This window comes from Cnephaeus nilssonii, assembly GCF_951640355.1.
Source record: "Cnephaeus nilssonii genome assembly, chromosome: X".
NCBI lineage: Eukaryota > Metazoa > Chordata > Mammalia > Chiroptera > Vespertilionidae > Cnephaeus > Cnephaeus nilssonii.
In genome coordinates, this window is record NC_137071.1 from 78,524,251 (window position 1) to 78,544,891 (window position 20,641).

Sequence of the window (20,641 nt, forward strand, 5' to 3'; positions counted from 1 at the left end):
ACATTCTTTTGATCTACACTTTCATAGCACCTTGGACTTGCCCTTTAATACTACCTATCACACTTGAAATTACTTTGTTCAGTGTCTGCATTCCCTGGTAGATTATTACCTCTGTGTAGGCAGATACCAGGTCTATCTTGTTTATCATTGGAATTCGAAAACCAAGCACACATGGTACTTGGCCCTGTGTAGGTGTTCCATACATGAATGAATGAATGAATGAATGAATGAATGAATGGAAGCATTCCTGTTACTATAGCCTATAAGTAAATGAACATTGGAAATAGCCCTAGAACATTTCACATTGTGGACTTTTATTGAAATCATGGTAAACAACAATACTCTTATGTTTTCCAGAACAAAAAATGTGGTCAGCCATGTGATTACATTTTAAAACTAAATGCATTGGCCACAACTTCTAGCTTCTAGTGGGTAGTTTCATTCATAATTTCCTTGACATGTAAATTTTGTTCTTGCTAATCCTGGCTGAAGTTCTGTGGGACATCCCTTGTTCTTTTCTATACCAGGACCCCAAAAGTTTTCTCCATTTTAGCTATGTCAAGATGGCACTTCCTTCAAAACCAGGCTCAGGTTCCATTTTGTGCCTGAAATAACCAAAGCATGCCTTCCCCTTACTTTGAATTACTAAAGTTCCAGAACAAATGGTTCACCTAATTTAAAAAATTGAATTTACTGTGTACTTGTTATGGGCCACCATCATTATCACTTTATATTATCTCATTTAAGTCTTACAGGGACCCTGTGAGGTAGGGACTATTCTTATCCCCACTCTGCAGATAAGGAAATTAAGAGATGAAGGAAACAGGAAGAAAGGGAAATACATGTGAATTGTTTATAAGTATTAACTCCTTGTCTTCTGGTTTCCTGATGAGAGTGGACTCATCACTAGGTTTGACTGCCAACTTCTTATTTTATTATCAATTTTGGTGATGATTGCAGGACTGAAGATAGCTAAAGCCCTTCTCCAGTGTTTCTTTTCTCTGTCATTACCTCCTGATGAAACCATCTACTTACATGAATACATTCTTGAGTTTCTGAATTTGTTTCTGAGTGCCCACTCCTAGGGCTGGCACAGGGCCAAGGCCAAGTGAGTGCCAATGTACAGCTGCACAGATACCTCTCCACAACACCAGTAGACAAGTAGCCTCACCCCCTTCACAAGGCCTCTGCTGTCATGGGAGCTGCTAATCCCTACTATAAACTAACCCAAACCTGGAAATTTTAGAGAAATACCAGGTTCAGAAGTAAAAGAAGGAGAAACCTGGAAAAGCAGGACATTAGCGCTATTTATGAGTTGTGGAAGTAGGGACTGTAGATACTCGGGCAGGAAAAGTAGGTATGGCTTGATTACTTGGTGCAGCCTACTTTCCCCATCCCCACAAATATCAAACTCCACCCCCACCCCAACATATGCACAATTCCCTCCTATTGTCTTCATTGCCAGGTTTTCACTCACTCTAGCCCTCGGCCTGTAATTTTGTAACTGGGGAGTTCATTTTGAGGATAATAAAGAGTAATAAAGTGTTTGAATGTGAAAAGGTATCTAAGGGTTAAGCAACTCTCATTTACTTCACTAAACTTGCTTCCTTCTAAGCCCCAGACAGCTGCCCTGAAGGGATTCAGTTTCTGATTGTTGAGTGAGGTCATTAATGGCAGAGTCTGAGGTTCTTTGTGGAGCAAGGCAGGCCTGGGTCTGGAATAGCTGGATGTAAAGGGTAGAATGACAGTACTAGGGATCAGAAGAGTGCATGATGAAATGGAGAGAGGAAGCTGTCAAGTTCAAACTTTGTCTTCTTTGACATTTTGCCAAAAGCCTGCTCCTGATCCCCTCCCACCCATCCCACCCAGAAAAGTGAAAGGAAACTCACTGCTCAGTCCTCTCTCTTCACACCCTGCTCTTGCCCCCAGATCTGAATTTAAGAAGGTACTGATTAACACTATAACTTGGCCTGGGAATCTGAGCATCAGATATAATGACGTTTCTATAAGAAAATGCATGCTCAATTCTATTTGGCCAATACTTCATTCCTAGATCAGGGACTGCTTATACTTCGAGGCAACTCAGAACTCCTCTTGTCTACATTGCCTTAAATCCAGGCCCCAATTCTCTTGTATTGTCCACTTTGTGAAGACACCATACACACCATGTTGGAGTCTAATTATTCTCTCTCTCTCTCTCTCTCTCTCTCACACACACACACACACACACACACACACGAATAGATAAAAAGTATTGTAAGATGTACCATAGCTGTAGAGAGTGCCTGGGCATTTCTTTAATTATTGTCAGCTGAATCCAGGGCAGTAGGCAAAGCCAAGTGCTGGAAACACATTCTGCCAAAAGGCAGAAGTGTTCTCAGCTTGACCTTCATTTCTGCCTAGGTGCTGGGGAGTGGGTTTTATTATGTAAATCCAGCCAAGCACTAGGAATGAATACCATTTGGGCCCACCCAAGAATGCAAATAATCTCCTTTGTCTTGACTTTTGGTAAAACTTCCTGGTATTTGGGGTATAAAATAAACATGCTGCAGGGCTCTGGGTCACTGTTCCTGTCCCTGTCCATGTCAGAGGAGAGTGGTCCCACCCAGCCCCAGCTTTTTCCTTCTATATCTGTGTCTGTCTCTTTCTTTCATTTTCTCAATCCCCAGCCGCCCCTACTCAGGAACTGGACCACTCTCTAGCTGCGCTGGACGCGGAAAAGAGAGAAATATTTACACATTGCTATTCTAAATGTTACATTATAATATAGATAGCATATGTAGAAATATAGATACTACTTACCATGCACAATATTGAGGTCTTAGTAAGAATCCTTCACAGTTGTGAGGCCTTGCCACAAATGCAGGGATATTTTGATTTAATCACTAAAAATGCCCCCACAAAAAAAAAACTATGTGTAAATCCAATATTTATTTTAAAAGACACCTTATGGCAAATTGTTTTGCAATTCAAACAAGCACTTTTTCTTTTGGATTTGTTACTCCAGATTGTATTAGCTTTCCTTAGAGTGAGGCAAAGAGAAAATATCCTGAAGAACTTATTGACCCGGGGTATTTAAGTAATCTCCGGACTGCTTTCTTCCCCAACTAGAGAAAATCTTATCAGATTGACTATTCACTTGGCAAATATTTATTGAATGTCTGGAAGTGCTGAGTACTGGGTCCCTGCCCTCTTGGAGCTCTCCAGTCTAATTGGGAAGGCTGTGGCTGAGCAAATACTTCATATTTTTACATTTAATAACAAGTAAAAGTGAATGCTTTCAAGATTCTCATCTCTAAAATAGGTTCAATAATGGGACTTACCATACAGGGCTGTGGTGAGGATTAGCTGAGAAAACATGTATGTCTAAAGCTTACTACAGTGACTGGCACAGAGTAAGTTCTTTGGTTATTATTTCCTAGAAGCAGTGGTGGTGAATGTCAGGAGATGTGTAGTGACTGAGACAGTGGGTGGTCATTCTTTTTAGCAGTGCCTATCACAGACGAGGGCTAAACCAAGAAAGGAATAAAAGGGTGGGTGGCATGTGGTAGCAGCAGGACTTACCCTTGAACCCATTTTAAATTTTCAGTTACAGTTTATAGTCAGTATTATTTTGTATTAGTTTCAGGTGAACAGAATAGTGGTAGACAATCATACTTTATATAGTCATCCCCCCGATATTTCAAGTATCCAAATGACACCTACATAGTTGTTACAATATTATTGACTATATTCTCCATGCTGTAGTTTGCATCCCCTTGATTATTTTGTAAATAAGGAGGGGTGAACCAGTCTAGTTTGGAAATTGGAGCAGATCCAAACTCCAGTGCTGATCAGTAGGAGGGCAAATCTACATGGCTTGGTGCAATTTAGATATGAATGATCAGTGAAAGGGAAGAGTGCCAATGGAGCCAAGGTGTCTAGTTTGAGTTATGTGTGGCTCCCCAGTGGAGGTGGAATAATATTGGAATTTATAGTCTACCATTCCAGAAGACAGTATGTTGGATGTAAAGGGGAACCAAGCTAACAGAGTTGAGGGGAACTAGGTTCAGCTAATTCACAATAAGGGGTTGTCCGTCAAAGGCCAAAATTCTATCCAGATTGTGGGTCAACAATTGTGAGTTTTGAGGGCTCAGCATGGGACATGGTTTCTCATGCACTTCACACAACAGGTTAACCTTCTTTTCCCTTAGTTTTAATCTTTTTATTCTTTTCAGTATAAGACATGGCCAAATATCTCTCATTTTGAGGAGAAAAAAACTGTCCTTTGGCCTCATATCCTTCCCCAGCTTCATTTCTCCAGTCTCTGTAATTAAGCTTCTCCAAAGAATTGTCTCTAACTGCTGTCTCCAATTTCTCATCTCTCCCACTCACTTCTGGCCTCGGCTTCTAACACTGCCCAACATTCCACCACTAATGACTTCTGTGTTGCTAATTCCAATGCATATTTTACTGTCTTTATGTTATCTGACATTTCAGCTTTTTAATCTCTTGGTTTCTGTGATAGCACAAATCTAGTTGGTATTCGGGGGAATACAGTTTGGATCAACATATGTGATAAAACTCTTACCCTGCTCCCCTATACAAATCTGCCACTGAGGAGCAGACAAAAATTGAGGCCCTCTTGAAATCTAAGTCAATGGCCTTCTGTCCCCAATATTAAATGTCTTGGCCTAAAGGGAAGCCAGAAATCAATGGCCATTTTCAGTGCCATGCCATTTTGAACATCCATGGTCAAAAATGAATGCTCACTGTGCACCAAACACCATTCTATTCACTTTACATGCATGAACTAACTTAAACCTCACTGTAAGATTGCAGGCAAAATGAATGGCACCACTATTATCCCCAATTTTATAGTTGGGGAAATTGACAAACACAGCTGGTAAGTGCAGAGCTGGGATTAAAAATTCAGGTAGTCTGATTACAAAGTTCCTTCTCTTAGCCATTATGATATAGTGTGTGTGTGTGTGTGTGTGTGTGTGTGTGTGTGTGTGTGTGTGTACCTGAATGAGAAACAGCCTGGCTTACATACCCATCACCTGTTACCTAGTCTAAAATCAGCATTGTCCAGAGAGTCAATCACTTACACAGCATTATCACACATGATTTTTCAAAATTAACTTTTTTATTAATTTAAAAATCCAGAAATACAGTGACTACAGAAATAAGTACCATATTTAGGTACATGTCCTATGGGAAGAGTCAAAGGATAATACTGTTATGTTACTCTTAATTGTTTACATGAGTTAACTATCAAATGAATACAACTGCTAAATAGTACTTATGGTCTTGGTTGTTCCAAGTGTTTATAATACAAATAAATACACAATAAGAACCACATCCATTCCTCTCTACTAACTACAGGCATTTGGCCTCTTCTTCCTATGTCCTACTCCCTACACAACATCAAACACTGGAGGGTTTCTATGTTGGCCCAGCACAGTTCCCTAGTTCCTGCTTCACACAGCATTTTGTAAAGGTGTGTCCTATCACCTGGGGGTAGGAGTCTATCTAGGGAAGCTCTCTGGGTGTTCTCTGAAGGTTGAGCTTTCAGAGAACACCTGGGTGGGAAGGCTTTGGGGTGAGTCATCAAGAAGGGGAAATCACCACTTTGCTTCAGGATCATTACTTCTTTCCACACTATGGAAATACTGCCACCTCTGGGAGGGAGACAGCAGCAATTTAACACCCTCTCTCCAATAAGGCTCCATGCCTTTCAGCCCTCCCTTTCCTGAGGAGAATGTGTGTAAGGGGCTGGTGAGAAGCTATCCCATGAAGGCCTGGCCACGAAACACCTGTCTCTTTTATGAGGACAGACTCCTAGTGCAAGTTGCCATAAAGACTGAACTTTTTTCATTTTTCCCTATTGGTGTCAAACATTCTAAGAAAAAATATTGCTCTCACCTATGATTATATAATGAGAAATATTGGATTTTGGGTCCTTAATATTTTTAAATACTCACTAGAATTCATTTATGCTCTTCAGAGGAGATAAATCTAAAAGGCAGGCTCGACATCCTTGCTGTGGAGAATTTATAGTTTTCCCACAAAAATAATTTCTAAAGCCAGGCCTCAGAATGGATAACTTATGCTCTTGTATTGGGCTGCAAATAGACATTTTTGGACCAGCCTTCTCTAGGATCCCTGATTCAAATCCTTGCTTGATGGATGAGATTAGAATGGCCGGAAGGTTTAGGAAAAGATCTGTTTAGAATTACCATCTCCCCAAATAAGCAATAATCCTCCTAACTAAAGAGCTGACACTCAGAAGCTCATGAAGACTGAGCCCCTTTGTAAAGTAAAAATCAACTCCTGTAATTGGATAATAGAAACTGCCTTTTTAAGGAGCTTCTAGAATTTAATAATTTCACCTACATTTTTTGAATTAGAAAACTATGGTTTGAAGAAAATTAATGAGTATTGCACTATTATTTACTGACTTGAAAACACAAAGATGGCCTTGTTGACGTCTTTCAACTCCTTTATTCAACAATTACTTGTCTTATATGGATTCAGTTTCTGAAAAGGGTACCCAATTCCAACTTCTTTATGAAGGCCCAGTACATTCAGGGAGAAAAGGGAAGTGGTTTCATTAGGGAAAAGTTATTTACCACTTCAAAGTGCATGCAGCCATGACATGGTATTCTTATTTTGCAACCTGCCCCCATAGTTGGTGACTTCAAAAAACTTATCATAGGCCCAAGGGCATAGCCTTCTGCTCACAGTTCCTTATTTATCCTTCTGGGTTCTAACAATTACCAAGCTACTTGGAAGCCAGGCCAAGAAAAGGAGGAGAGAGTCTATGCTGGTCTTGCCTCAGAATGAAGGCTGTAGTTTAGTGCGTGTGTGTGTGTGAGAGATTAATTTTTTAAAAAACACAAGACATTCTAAAATTCAAAGAGTATAATTTCATACAAATATTTTCTCTGTATTACAGAACCCCTACTAAGAAGTGATTCCCTTCTCTTTCTTTCATTGAATAACTTTCTAGCTACCTAGTAGAAACCCTGGGGTTTTGTTTACTCTTTAACCTGTAAAGAAATGTGATTCTCCCAGAAACTAGGACAGAGTTATGGTGTTCCATCTCTCTTCTTCCTACAAATAATTCAAGACTCTTCCAGTCTCTTCGGAGAAGATGGTTAAGGGGTGACACACCACTCCACATAAAGGAGCAAGTTATGCTGTGCATAGCGTGAATAATTAACTGCATTTGAGTTTGTATTTTAGAGCACTGTTGACTTAAGCAAAATAAGCCTGCAGTCCAGCTGCAGCTTGAGTTTTCTTGATTTACCCTATCCAATACTGTCTTGTCTAACAGTGGCCCTTTTCAGACCTTTCCAGGTACAAAACCTTGACCAAATCTTCAAGCTCTGTTCTGCACACACGACTTGAACACATCTGGCTGATCTGAGCTTCTCCTTCGGTGAATATCTTCCACTGGCCTAAAAGACGAACACAAAGTAGCTTGGAAATATAATACATGAGCAGAGCTAATTAGGTGTATAACCAATATCCCCCTTCCTTCCCCACTCATACATTAACCTACCAGGGAATACAGTCAGGTGGTTTCTGCAAAGTAGCCCCAAAAACACTTTTCTGAGCGCAGATATGGAAAGTTGACCATGGAATTTTTATTTTGCCACACAGCATTTGTAAGAATACCAAGAATAATACATAACTGATTCCTTAAGAGTAAAATTTAAGTATTATTCTTGGAATTTTTACAGTATATTTAGCATTTGCAAAATGCCCCACTATCAGGTTGTTACTATTTAGGTGGTTCACTTGGCACCAGGTCAAAGTTTGGAAAATACTACCTGTTACATAATTGGGGTTTTGCTTACTTTGGGGGGCCCATATGTTGGTTTGGGTTACTTGATTATTTACTGCCCTTTTCTCTATTCCTACTATCCTTTGTTAAAACTGTGTGTGTGCATGTGCGCGCACACGTATATGTGTGTGTGTGTGTGTGTGTGTGTGTGTGTGTGTGTCTGTGTAGTTAATTTTTTTTAACTCCTCACAACAACTTCCTCTCTCTATAAAATCTTTCTGCTATGCTTGCAGCCTGTCCTTACCCCCTCTTTAGCACCTCTCAATCACCTCCTATGGCTCCTTATAGAGCTCCATTTTCACATCCCACATGTGATCCCATTCTGCTCCAGGTAAACATGGCTGTATTCCCTGTTTTCTCCTCTCCATAGAACTGTCCACACTTCCAAAGTGTCCTTGCCAATTTCTCTATCCTACATTCTGTCATGCTGAACAAACATTTTTGAGTTCACACTCTGTGCTGAAAACTGGAAACTACCTCAGATCTCTGGCTCATTCCTTTTCTAACTTTCCTGGTCCTTGAGAGTGACAAGATCTTCCTTTTCCTGCTATCATCTTGCCCTGTCCAATAGCATGCATACCAACTGCCCATCTGGGATAGCCTTTTCAGTTTTCTTTTTATTCCTGCACTCATGGTGTCACACCTGGAGAACTCCTAGTCCAAAGTTAGCAAGCTCCTTTTAATTCCGAAGCTATGTTAAACCTCTTTTTTTTTCACTAGCCACAAAAAAAACATGACCCCCTTCTTTGCAGACTCAATTTCTCTGTTACTATGTCCCTATTTTATCCAACTCAATGGCAAAGTAGAAGGAAAAATGAGAAGGTTTGGGAAGGTAACCAGCTTTTACTGAAGCCTTACTATGTGCCAGGATCTGAGAGACACATTATATAAAGGGGTCAGGTTTGTTCTTATTTGTCCCCAGATGACTCTGCAGGATCCTCTCATTCCTCACTTCCCTCAGTTGCACAGTCTGAAGCACACACTGTCCATATCTATTACACACCTCAAATCCTAACTGTTATTAGTGGAAAGTTTAAATAACCTTTCAAGACCTCCAGTGCATAGCACAGTGTCTTGTTCACAGTATGAACAGAAACATGTTCTTTGAAATTAATTGGTAATTTCAAAAGTAACATAATTGATCATGGGATCCTAGACTATGGGTCCTTTATTCCTCACTCACAAATAAGTAATCCCAATTCTTCCATTTTAATTCTCCTACTGCCCAGTTCATTGTCTGTCAGTCTCCTGAAGAACAAACAACTGATTTCATCAACCCTATTTCCAGCGGCTTATTGGATAACTCTAATCAGATGGCTCTTAAACATCTTAAGCCAAAGATGTCCCAAATGAAACTCATTTCTTTCCACAAAATTCATATTTTTAGAGGTTCCAATTGGTGAATGGTATTACTAATTCACCCAGTCTATAAAGTTGTTAATATTGGAGTCTTTCCACACTCATTTCTCTCTTTGATACTGTTCTTGATTATTTAATCTCAGAACTGCCTGTCACAGTGACCTCTGTTCCTCTGTCTAACATCCTAGCTAATAAAAAAGTAATATGCAAATTGACTGTCACTCCAACACACACGATGGCTGCCCTCATGTGGACACAAGATGGCTGCCACAAGATGGCCAGCAGGGGAGGGCAGCTGGGAGGGACCAGGCCTGCAAGGGAGGGCAGTTGTGGGTGATCAGGCCAGCAGGGGAGGGCAGTTGGGAGGGACCAGGCCTGCAAGGGAGGGCAGTTGGGGGCGATCAAGCCTGCAGGGGAGGGCAGTTAGGGGTGACCAGGCTGGCAGAGGAGGGAAGTTGGGGGTGACCAGGCTGGCAGGGGAGGGCAGTTAGGGGCAATCGGGCTGGCAGGGGAGCAGTTAGGCATCAATCAGGCTGGCAGGGGAGTGGCTAGGGGGTGATCAGGCTGGCAGGCAGAAGCAGTTAGGGGCAATCAGGAAGGCAGGCAGGTGAGCAGTTGGGAGCCAGCAGTCCTGGATTGTGAGAAGGATGTCCGACTGCTCTACCGGGATCGGGCCTAAATGGGCAGTCGGACATCCCTTGAAGGGTCCCAGATTGGAGAGGGTGCAGGCTGGGCTGAAGGACACAACCTCCCATGCACGAATTTCATGCATCGGGCCTCTAGTACTTAATACTGTATAATCACTTTCTAATTAAGACTCTGTCTAACATACTTAATACTGTATAATCACTTTCTAATTAAGACTATCACCAGATCTTTCACTAACAGTCCAACTTTCACTCCATACAATAACTGCTTCTCTCTATAAAACAGATTTGACTAGATCCTTTACTTGCTTAAAAACCTTCACTGGGGTACTCTGGTCTGGAGATCAAGTCCAAGTTCTTAGCATGGAATATTGGGCTCTACATAATCTGGCCTTATTGAAATAGGTGCTTAATAAATCCATATGAAAGCCAAGAAACATCCTCCCAAAACACCATTTTGATATCATTATACTGTTTATAAGTATAGAGCATCTGCCAGTGCTACTTGCCTTATATATGACCTTCTCACTGGTTTCCTTCAGGTCCTCTGACTACTTCCTATCTCCAACTCTTCTCATATTTCTGTGCACCCTATGTGGTCTTTGTAATTGTTCCTGACCCACATCCACCCACCCACCCACACCCACATGTCTTGTTTGCTCCTGTCTGAGTCTTCTCTTTGGCTGCACTCTATTCCTGGACTGATTCCCTGACCTGTTGCCCAGTCACACCCTTCTCTTTCAAAACACACCTCCTCCTGAAGCCTTCCTCAACTAAGCCCACCTGGCTCTCATATCATTGTTCCTTGCAGGTTCCCCTGAGCACTTAGGTATTTAACTCCTCAGAAGTATACTAATTCATAGTGAAAGCATTTTCATGTTCTGTCTCGCCCATTAGAATTCCCTGTGGATAGAAATTTTGTCTTTTATTTCTTCAGAAGTGCTTCCCGCCCCCCCCCCCCCCCCCCCCCAGTGCCTAGCAGTATCTAGTCCCTAGGCTCCATCTAGCGTAGAAACTGGGAGAGCTACAAGTATGCCTCAATGCCTGAATGCTTTTAAAGAAACATTAATACCCAGGGGCAGTTCCAAAGAGCCAAACACATCTTTGATACAATACAGGAATAATTTTCTCTGTCGTTCATCCCCAACACTAGAGGACGTACCCTTTCAGATGTGAAGTCTCCACAAATACATCAGATCTAGAATCCTGTGAGAGTTCTCTAACCATCTTGAAACTCTGGGTTTATCAGTTTCATTAAAGATGTTCAGGAAACCTTGATCTGAGGTAGCTTATGCTTAATACATCTGGATTTGTATTCACAAGGTCCAAGATCTTCAGTTCATTCACATCCAGACACCTCTTCCCCTGCTAATTTACCCAGAGGAGAGATAAAACATCCTCTGATGTTGATATTGAGCATTACTAATGCTCATTAAGAATGCAGAAGGACTTTATTTGGAGCTGTGCTCCATTGAAAACTGGATGTGTTTTCCAGGGAGGAGTAAAGAGAGGTACCACTTACTCAGGGTTGTCCTGGTCACAAGCTTGAAGTGATGGAGCTCCTCAAACATCCTCTTGGAGATCTTCTCAATATGGAAATGCTGGAGGATGCCTGGAGCCAAGCAAAAAAGTTGGACAGGTGATCAGGCTCTCTCTATCTGGAACCACCAGCCCCTTTTTCTGCTTGGGCTAAGCATATCATCTCATTACTGGGGCTTAGGAATATTGAGCTCGGCTGTGTAATGTGCTTAACCAGAACTTGGATGGCTTAAGGGTTATAATTAACTCCATTTGTTTCCTTGTTTCACTGGCTTCCTCCTGGTTCTCTAGAGCAGTGGTCGGCAAACTGCGGCTCACAAGCCACATGCGGCTCTTTGGCCCCTTGAGTTTTTAGCAAAGGCCAGCTTAGGAGTACCCTAATTAAGTTAATAACAATGTACCTACCTATATAGTTTAAGTTTAAAAAATTTGGCTCTCAAAAGAAATTTCAATCGTTGTACTGTTGATATTTGGCTTTGTTGACTAATGAGTTTGCCGACCACTAGAGTCTAGAGAGGATGGAGATAAGGGAAATAGTGCTGCTGATCATGGGACACCATCCTAGGGAAAGCCACATGGAATCAAACATGGGCAGTATTAGAAATTCTGTCCTTGCCCCAAGTATGGTTAGATGATGTCCCTGCTAAAACCACTGGGATTCCCTCTTGGATAAGCAGTGACAGCCAGCAGTGGGGTAGCAAACATGTTGTTTGTGTAAATGAAGAAGCCATTCCTGATCTTCAACTCACCAAAAATCATATTTTCCTTTGGGGAATATTTACAGTTCCTTTAGCTTTCTCTTATAAAAACGGGGAGAGTTAAAATAAGGGGGTTCCATTGTCTCAACACTGACTGAATTGCTTTTATCAAAATAACATGTAAACTATTGAAAATTACCATGCAGTTAAGGAGCAACATGTTACCAGCTCACTCGACTAATCCCCAAGAGGTCTACAGGGGGCAATGGAAATGAAGCCTGGGTATTTCTCTGCCCACCATGCACACACCTTGATTACCCGTACTATGAACAAGGTTATTTAGATGCTACACTAGCAAGTTGAAAAACATCCATACAGCTCTGTGTGGTGGGAGATGTTGCATGATGAATAGTGGGCCCACTGCTAAGGAAGCCAACAGAACAGTGCTTAGTCCTAGGTGGCCAGCTACAGAAGTGCTATGGAATTAAGAGACTGAAAATCAACATTCCTAGGTATTGAGCAAAAATAAACATGGACAAGAAACATATGTGTGTTCTAGCATATATTTAAGGGGTAGGGAGGAACTCTTTCTTTCAAGAAAGAAAGGTGGTTGTGAAAAGGGAGAGAAAAAGCCCCACAAATAGTAGAGCAGTTATTTCTCCAAGTATGGTCCAAGTGCCATCTGCATTAGAATCACCTGCCTATTGCTTAAAAATTCAAAATTTTAGAAGCTACTCAAGACTACTGAAGTAGCATTTCATGGATGGGGCCAGGCAGCTGCGTTATAAACCACTTCCTTGCATGACACTGAAACATACTAAAGTTTGAGACTTACGCAGGTGCCAGTAGAAAAAAAAAGATGTTTATGATTTTCCAATTGAAATCTCAACTCTACCTTTGGATTCCTAGAAAACTTGACCAGACTAGATCAGCACTTGTCTTTTACCTATGTGATAATCTGAATTACAGTGAGTACAATGTGGCTTGCTATGGTAATATGATTAATCAAAAAAGAAATTGGACATCATGACTGGGATTGTTCCTCCAGTGAAACTATAATCTTGAGAGCAGCGATCATGTTTTAAATTTGTCTTACCCCAGACTACACAGCACGATTCAAGAGACTTTGCTTCTTACCGAATGAATGGATTTTCATGTTTGTGGAGCTTCATGTTGGAAAGAACCATAGACCAGGGGTCCTCAAACTTTTTAAACAGGGGGCCAGTTCACTGTCCCTCAGACTGTTGGAGGGCCAGACTATAGTTTAAAAAAACTATGAACAAATTCCTGTGCACACTGCACATATCTTATTTTGAAGTAAAAAAACAAAATGGCAAAAACACCCGCATGTGGCCCGCGGGCCGTAGTTTGAGGTCGCCTGCCATAGACTATAGTTTGATAGTTTGGAACCTTAACTATACACTAGAATCACCTGTGAAGCTTTATAAAACACTTAAGCTCAGGCCCTACTCCCAACCACTTAGTCAGAATCTCTGGAGGTAGGCCCAGGCATTTGGTATTTTAACATTTTTTCTCCCAGATTATTCTGATGTGCAGCCAGGGTTGAGAAACACTCCTCTAGCCTTGTTGTATGAAAAAGACAACAAACCCCAAGGGTAAATACTTACTTTTTATTTTTTAGCCCAGGCTAAAGTTAAAGTTAAAGGCCATAATAATAACTGTATTAGTCATGTGTTAGTTTCTAAGCAATCAGGAAATCTTCTGTCCCAAATGGAGAAACAGGTTGAAGCAAAATTATGGTGAGCCTTCCCTTCCTACACTTTGTAAAGTGTAGCCCCTTTACAAAACACACACACACACACACACACACACACACACACACACACACCAAAAAACAAAGAAAAATTAATGTTGTTTTGCTCACCCTTTTGAATTGTCCAAACATGTACCTCTACCTGAGGTGGTCTCTCTGTCTCCAATGCTATTTTTCTGGTAGTCTCCCCATCCTCCATGAACACAGACTCATACACGGGCATCGTTTCTTCTCCACAAAAGTAGCCTTTGCTATCAAAGCTTTGGCCTGGAAGTTCTTCTAGAATCAGGAAGCAAGTAGAATTCTGTCACTGGCTTTCACATCTAGAAGTGAACTTATGCGTTTATCTATCTGTTTATAACACATATACTCATCAAAATTGGAAAATCAACAAAAATATTGTTACAGAGATAGAAGTTACACCAATATTTCACTGTGTCAGCTTAGGCTGCCTCTATAACAGCCACCAAATCACACAGGAGCACATGGCCTTTAATTTAAGTCTACAAGATGACAGAATCCATAGTTCTGTAGAACACTGACCCACAAACTAAAGTGGATCCACCAAGCACCACATGAGAAGTGGACCTTTATGAGGAGGAAGAACTTGGACAGATATGAATCTCTTAGGTAATTAAAGGAACATAGTTTTTTCCATGTTGGGTCAGGATCATGGTCTATCTAGCTCAGTGTTACCAACAGAGGCCTAGGGAATGGGCTGAAAGAGGGCCTTGGTTAACGTCCCTGACATCACTTATACTTAGAAAACATCTATGATACTCATTTATGTGCATATACTTGCCCAAATGAACTATCCAAATTAGCTTGACATTTCTGAATGCTCTTTGATTTGTTTATAAGGGGAATGATAATACCAAATCAACATCAGTGCCAACAGCTAGATGTCAGCTTAGTCATATGCATGCTATGCCAAATGAATGGTTGGGAGACACACAAAAAAACTGGTCAACTCCCTCAACTACGGATCATTTAAAGTATAATCTAAACTTGGATTTCAGCTTCCAGAATAAAGGTACCACCTCCTGATATTCCCCATTCCACTCCACCCTCCTCATTCCTCACTCCCCTATCAAGAAAGGTTTCTCTTGGCTGACTATCTGTGAGTTAAGTTTTTTTCTGCTGGCCCCTCAGCCCCCACCTTAGGTTCTGCCTTTGTAGTTCACACAGATTAGGTTCTGATTGGTCGGTTTCTATGCCAGTCAGCATCAACAGCTCCGCCTCCTAGGCAGCCATTGGCTCCTCACAGTTCACCCAGATTTTGTTCTGATTGGTCAGTTTCTATGCCAGTCAGTGTCTCCAGGCCTATCTCCAGGCCTGATCAGAGAGATGGGGCTGATCAGCACCCACCCCAGGCTGCTGGTGAGCGAGCTGAACTGCTGACCCCTCGGAGAGAGAGAGACTTGGCTGCTGGCAAGGCCCAGAGAGAGAGCGAGGCAAGGGCTGATCAGCCCCACCTCTCTCTCTGAGAGGTCAGCAGTTCAGTCCGCTCCTGAGTCCCGGCCCACCTGAGCCTGCTGCGTGCGCAGCCTGGCGTTCGGTCGTCCCTTCGGTCGTTTTGGACATTACAGACCCTGGCTCTTTATATATATATACTAGAGGCCCGGTGTACAAAATTTGTGCACTGGGGGGAGTGTTCCTCAGCCCAGCCTGCACCCTCTCCAATCTGGGACATCCCTCTCACAATCTGGGACTGCTGGCTCCCAACCACTCACCTGCCTGCCTGCCTGATTGCCCCTAACTTCTTCTGCCTGCCAGCCTGATCACTCCCTAACCACTCCCCTGCCAGCCTGGTCCCCCTCCAACTGCCCTCCCCTGCAGGCCTGGTCCCCCCCAACTGCCCTCCCTTGCAGGCCTGGTCACCCCTAACTGCCCTCCCCTGCAGGCCTGGTCCCCCGCAACTGCCTTCCCTTGCAGGCCTGGTCCCCACCAACTGCACTCCCTTGCAGGCCTGGTCCCCCCCAACTGCCCTCCCCTGCTGGTCATCTTGTGTGGCGGCCATCTTGTGCAAGGGCGTGACAGTCAATTTGCATATTACCTCTTTATTATATAGGACTAGTGGCCCGGTGCATGAAATTCATGCATGGGGGGGTGTCCCTCAGCCCAGCCTGCACCCTCTCCAATCTGGGATGCCTCGAAGGATGTCCGACTGCCAGTTTACAGGGATCAGGCCTAAATCGGCAGTCAGACATCCCTCTCTCAATCCGGGACTGCTGGCTCCTAACTGCTCACCTGCCTGCCTGCCTGATTTCCCCTAACCACTCTGCCTGCTGCACTGCTCGCCCCCAACTGCCCCCCGCCTCCAGCCTGCTTGCCCCCAAATGCCCCCCCTGCCAGCCTGATCACCCCCAACTGCCTGTGCCAATGTGCTCGCCCCCAACTTCCCCCCCTGCTGGCCTGCTCGCCCCCACCTGCCCTCTTCACTGGCCTGCTTGCCCCCAAATGCACCCCTGCTGGCCTGCTCACCCCAAACTGCCCCCCCCACTGTCCTGGTCACCCCCAACTGACCCCCACTGATGGCCTGCTAACCCCCAACTGGCCCCCCTGCTGGTCTGCTCACCCTCAACTGCCCCTCCCCCTGCTGGCTTGATCACCCCCAATAGCCCCCCTCACCAGCCTGATCCCCCACAACTGCTGTCCCATCCTGGCCTGATAACCCACAACTGCCCTCCCCTCTTGGCCTCTAACCACCTCTATCTTGGCCCCACCACCATGGCTTTGTCCAGAAGGTCTCCTGGAACGTCTCCCAGTCTAATTAGCATATTAACCTTTTATTAGTATAGATAGAGGCCTGGTGCACGGGTGGGGGCTGGCTTGTTTGCCCTGAAGAGTGTCCCAGATCAGGGTGGGGTTCCCTTGGGGCATGGGGCAGCCTGGGTGAGGGGCCTGTGGTGGTTTGCAGGCTGGCCATGCCCCCATGGGGTGAGGGTCCCTGCTGGGGGTGTGTGGCCAGCCTCGGTGAGGGGCTGAGGGCTGTTTTCAAACTGGCCACACCCCCTTCAGGGTAGGGGGTCCTGCTGGGGTGCCTGGCCAGCCTGGGTGAGGGGCTGAGGGCAGTTTTCAGGATCGCCACGCCCCCCGGCGACCCAGGCTCCCAGCCTGTCCTTGAGCGGAGGCCAGGGCGGGTGGGATGCTTGGCTTCCTCTGCTGCCGGGGGCAACCCAAGCCTCCTGCTTGCTTCAGCTCCATGTACACCATCATCTTTGTTGGGTTAATTTGCATACTCACTCCTGATTGGCTGGTGGGCATAGAGGAGTGATGGTGAATTTGCATGTTTCTCTTTTATTAGTGTAGATATTAAAAGCATTGAATATTAAATGCTTTGGATTTGTGACTCTAATTAGAAAGATCACTGTTAACTAATGAGACACATTTATACAAGAGGTTGTAATCAAATTGCTATTGATGTCTCTTGCTGACCTGATTAGCTTTCCCACCCCCACCATCTTATTGACACAGTGAGGACAAAACCAAATCTTCTCTTGATGATTCCAGGTTGGATTACTCAATTTTTAGATTATCCTAAAATTAAACTTCCTTTCTCCTTTAGACCTTCTTTTTAGTTATTTAATTCCCAGGTAGACCAGTCTAAAAAATGTGATATGTTAGGTATAAGGGGTGTGCTAGCACTTTTCAAATGGGTGAAGGTGGGGAGATCACTAAATGTACAGGAACTCTTATGTACATAATTATCACCTTTAACGTGTGAGCTGGGTTCATTTGTTAGTTTGCTCACTAGCTTAATACTGGTTATGGTCATAACTGCCATATGAAATCCATGATGGCACTGGAAGTACCTACAATATACTAAATATTCTCCCAGTGTCCTGAAGAGTCATCCTTCACCAACACTTCTTCCCCTTCAAGAGCTTAAGTCACTCATCAGAAGGGATCTACAAGCAATATAATCCATTTTGTTGACTGGCACTTGAAAATGTTAAGTGTAAAAGAAAGTGTGTATTTCGAACTACTTACTCAGGAACATTCTCCTCATCCTACACCCTCCACCTCAAGGTGCTTTCTAATCACTCATGTTCACTTACTTTCATTTCCTTCCAGGGAAGCATGCCATGCTTGAAGTCATTTTTTGGCGACTCCCACTTCTCAGGGGAATGCTCCTGCTCTGAGCCCTCCAGAACTAAGAAATTAAGAAACGATTTCCTTATGGAAGTGGTGATGACTGATGAAGATGTTTTAGCCCAGCCCAGGAAACTTTTAAGTCTTAATAGGAACTTTTTATGTTTTAATCCCTAAGGAAGTGTAATTATGGGAATTCCTGGTATCAAGGTGGCATAGTGGGGTGGGAGGGGAGTTGGGGAACCATCAGAAAGTGGAAGTCCTACACAATCCTGATATGTCAGGCAAGGCAGCCTCTACCAGAGAACAAGCAAGAGAGAGAGGCAAGACTCACAGCCTTTATTTTGGCCCTAGTTTGTTACTAAAGGAGCCTGCAATAATTTGTTATAACAAATTTTGTCTCTTTTCCATTTTCAACATGAATAACTGAATTTACTCTTCCTTTTTTCCCCATCAATCTTTTTCTCTCCTCAATCCTTTGTTCTTTTTCCTCTGTCATATGTTATTTTCTAAGAAGCCAGTGATGTCATGATCTTCCCATTTCTCATTCCTTCACATCATTCAGAACTCTACTCAAATATCTCTTTAGAGAAGCCTTCCCTGACCACTCTTTTGAAAGTGCCACCACCCATTTACTATCATCTAATTCTATTTATATTTTCTTCACAGTACTCATCACAACCTAAAATTACCTTATTGGTTTGTGTTCATTGCCTTTTTCCTCCCACTAGAATGTAAGGAGCATGCCAACAAGTAGCCTTTGTCTTTCTTGTTCATCTCTCAATTTTCAGTGCCTATAGTAGTATTTTACAATCTGTAGGCACATAATATGTATTTCAATATTGAATGCATAAGCAAGTGCATGCCCTTTGATGCTCTGAAGTTGCTGAATACCTGCAGCTGGTGCTTGGCCTCTAGATAGGTACTCTTGTTAGGCAATATGACTATCAGGACTCATTTAATATGCAGACACTAAAGTCTGGCTCACTGAGAAACAGGTACACAGAAAGGTACAGACACTCTCACTTCCATGTTGCTCAGTAAGTCTTCTATTTCTTGTGGAATCATGCATCTGGAACCTGTATAATTTGTTAACCAGTGTCACCCCAATAAATTCAATAAAATGTAAAAAAAAACAAACCAGAGATAAAGTAAAGTGAACAAATAAACAAAATAATAAGTCCACTATTTCCACACATCTCAGTAGATGGGAAAACAGCTTTTTCAGAGAAACAGGTTGAGTCAATTAGACTCCTCAATATATTGCCAATTGGAATTTTGGAGGGCAGTTTTAAAAATAATATATTATTTTTTTCTAATTACAAACATAATATACTTTGAAAAATAGAGATAAAGAAAATAAAAATTACCCATAATTCAGTCACCTAAAGATAGTCACTGTTAACATTCTGCTATATACCCTTAACAATATTTTTTTGTCTATTATAGACACTTTCTTTTTAACACATAAATGGAATCATATTATACATATTGTTTTGTAGCTTGCTCTTTGTACTTAAATATATTGCAAACATCTTTCTATGCCATTAAATCTTGGTCTAGAATGATTTTTTTGGGGGAAGGGGGGTTATTATTTTGCTGTGGGCCACTTCTTTTTTTATTGTTGACACTGTTATAAATGCCCTCCATTTCCATCCCTGCCATCCTCATCTGGCCTTCACCACACTATTGTCTGTGTTCATAGGCTATTCATATATGTTCTTTGGCTAATACCTTCACTTTATTTTACCCAGTCCTTCCCTACCTCCCCCCACTCTGACCTCTGTCAGTCTGTTCCATGTATTCATGCCTCTGGTTCTATTTTGTTTGTGAGTTTATTTTGTTAATGGCTATGTGTTATGCCATAGTATAGATGTACCATAATTTATTTAACTATCCCCATATTGCTAGACTTTCAAATTGTTTATAGTTTTTCACTATTGTTAATAGCACTGCAGCAAAAATCCTTGTTTGTATATCTGTGTATGTATCTTACAACATACACAGGATTTCTAGGAGTGAAATGGCTTAGCCAAAGAGTATGGAAAGTAATGTTTTTAAATAAATGTTACCATTCTGAGAGGCCAATTATTTTAAGGCAATGCCTGTTCTGTGTCCTGTTCTCACACGCTTTTATTTAACTTCTTATTTGAAAGGTCTGATATTCAAATTGTAATATTACACAGTAGGAGGATTTATCTTACCTGGGGTATTTTAGGTGGCTATTAATTTAATCTGAAATTATCATGTTGTATTACTTATATGACTACAGGTGATAGACCTTTGACCAAAGAGAAACTTGTATTGGTGGAATTACCCCTAAGTGACACTAAAATGTTTGAGGATCCAGTGAGATCACATACTTGGAAGTCATAACAGGTCATCGTGGCTGGGTGCCCCCCCCGCCGCCCCGTCTGTCCATTTCAACATCAGAATGTGCTCTCTCCCTACCCCTAGTGAGTACATTTCCTCACCAATTTTAATGGCCCAATTATCTACTCCAGATCAGATAGCTCTGGTCCTTCTTATTCACACCCTGCCCCTGTTTACTTTGGAAGATGAGGGTCATTACATTAAGAAAGATTTTGTTTGTGCCATTAATAAATGCTTTTCAAACTTTAATGTGCATTGGAATCAACCCATGAGTCTTGTTGAAATGCAGATTCTGATGCAGTTGGCCTGGGGAAAACCTGAG

General features: G+C 42.5%; 1 protein-coding gene across 5 annotated transcripts in view; it reads right to left on the minus strand.

Moving 5' to 3' along the window:
* Nucleotides 1–5,744: 5,744 nt before the first annotated feature.
* The window catches only part of CHRDL1 (chordin like 1), a gene marked incomplete at its 3' end in the record, with an annotated part of 222,344 nt that continues 207,447 nt past the window's right edge, over nucleotides 5,745–20,641 (minus strand). For 4 of the 5 annotated variants that reach the window (XM_079765852.1, XM_079765849.1, XM_079765847.1 and 1 more), the window contains exons 10-12: nucleotides 13,963–14,130; nucleotides 11,363–11,452; nucleotides 5,745–7,445 (exon numbers count right to left, since the gene is read on the minus strand). In XM_079765852.1, coding sequence (XP_079621978.1) covers nucleotides 7,315–7,445; nucleotides 11,363–11,452; nucleotides 13,963–14,130 — 389 coding nt within the window. The remainder of the gene's footprint in view (nucleotides 7,446–11,362; nucleotides 11,453–13,962; nucleotides 14,131–20,641) is intronic. The other variant, XM_079765850.1, reaches the window with a different exon arrangement.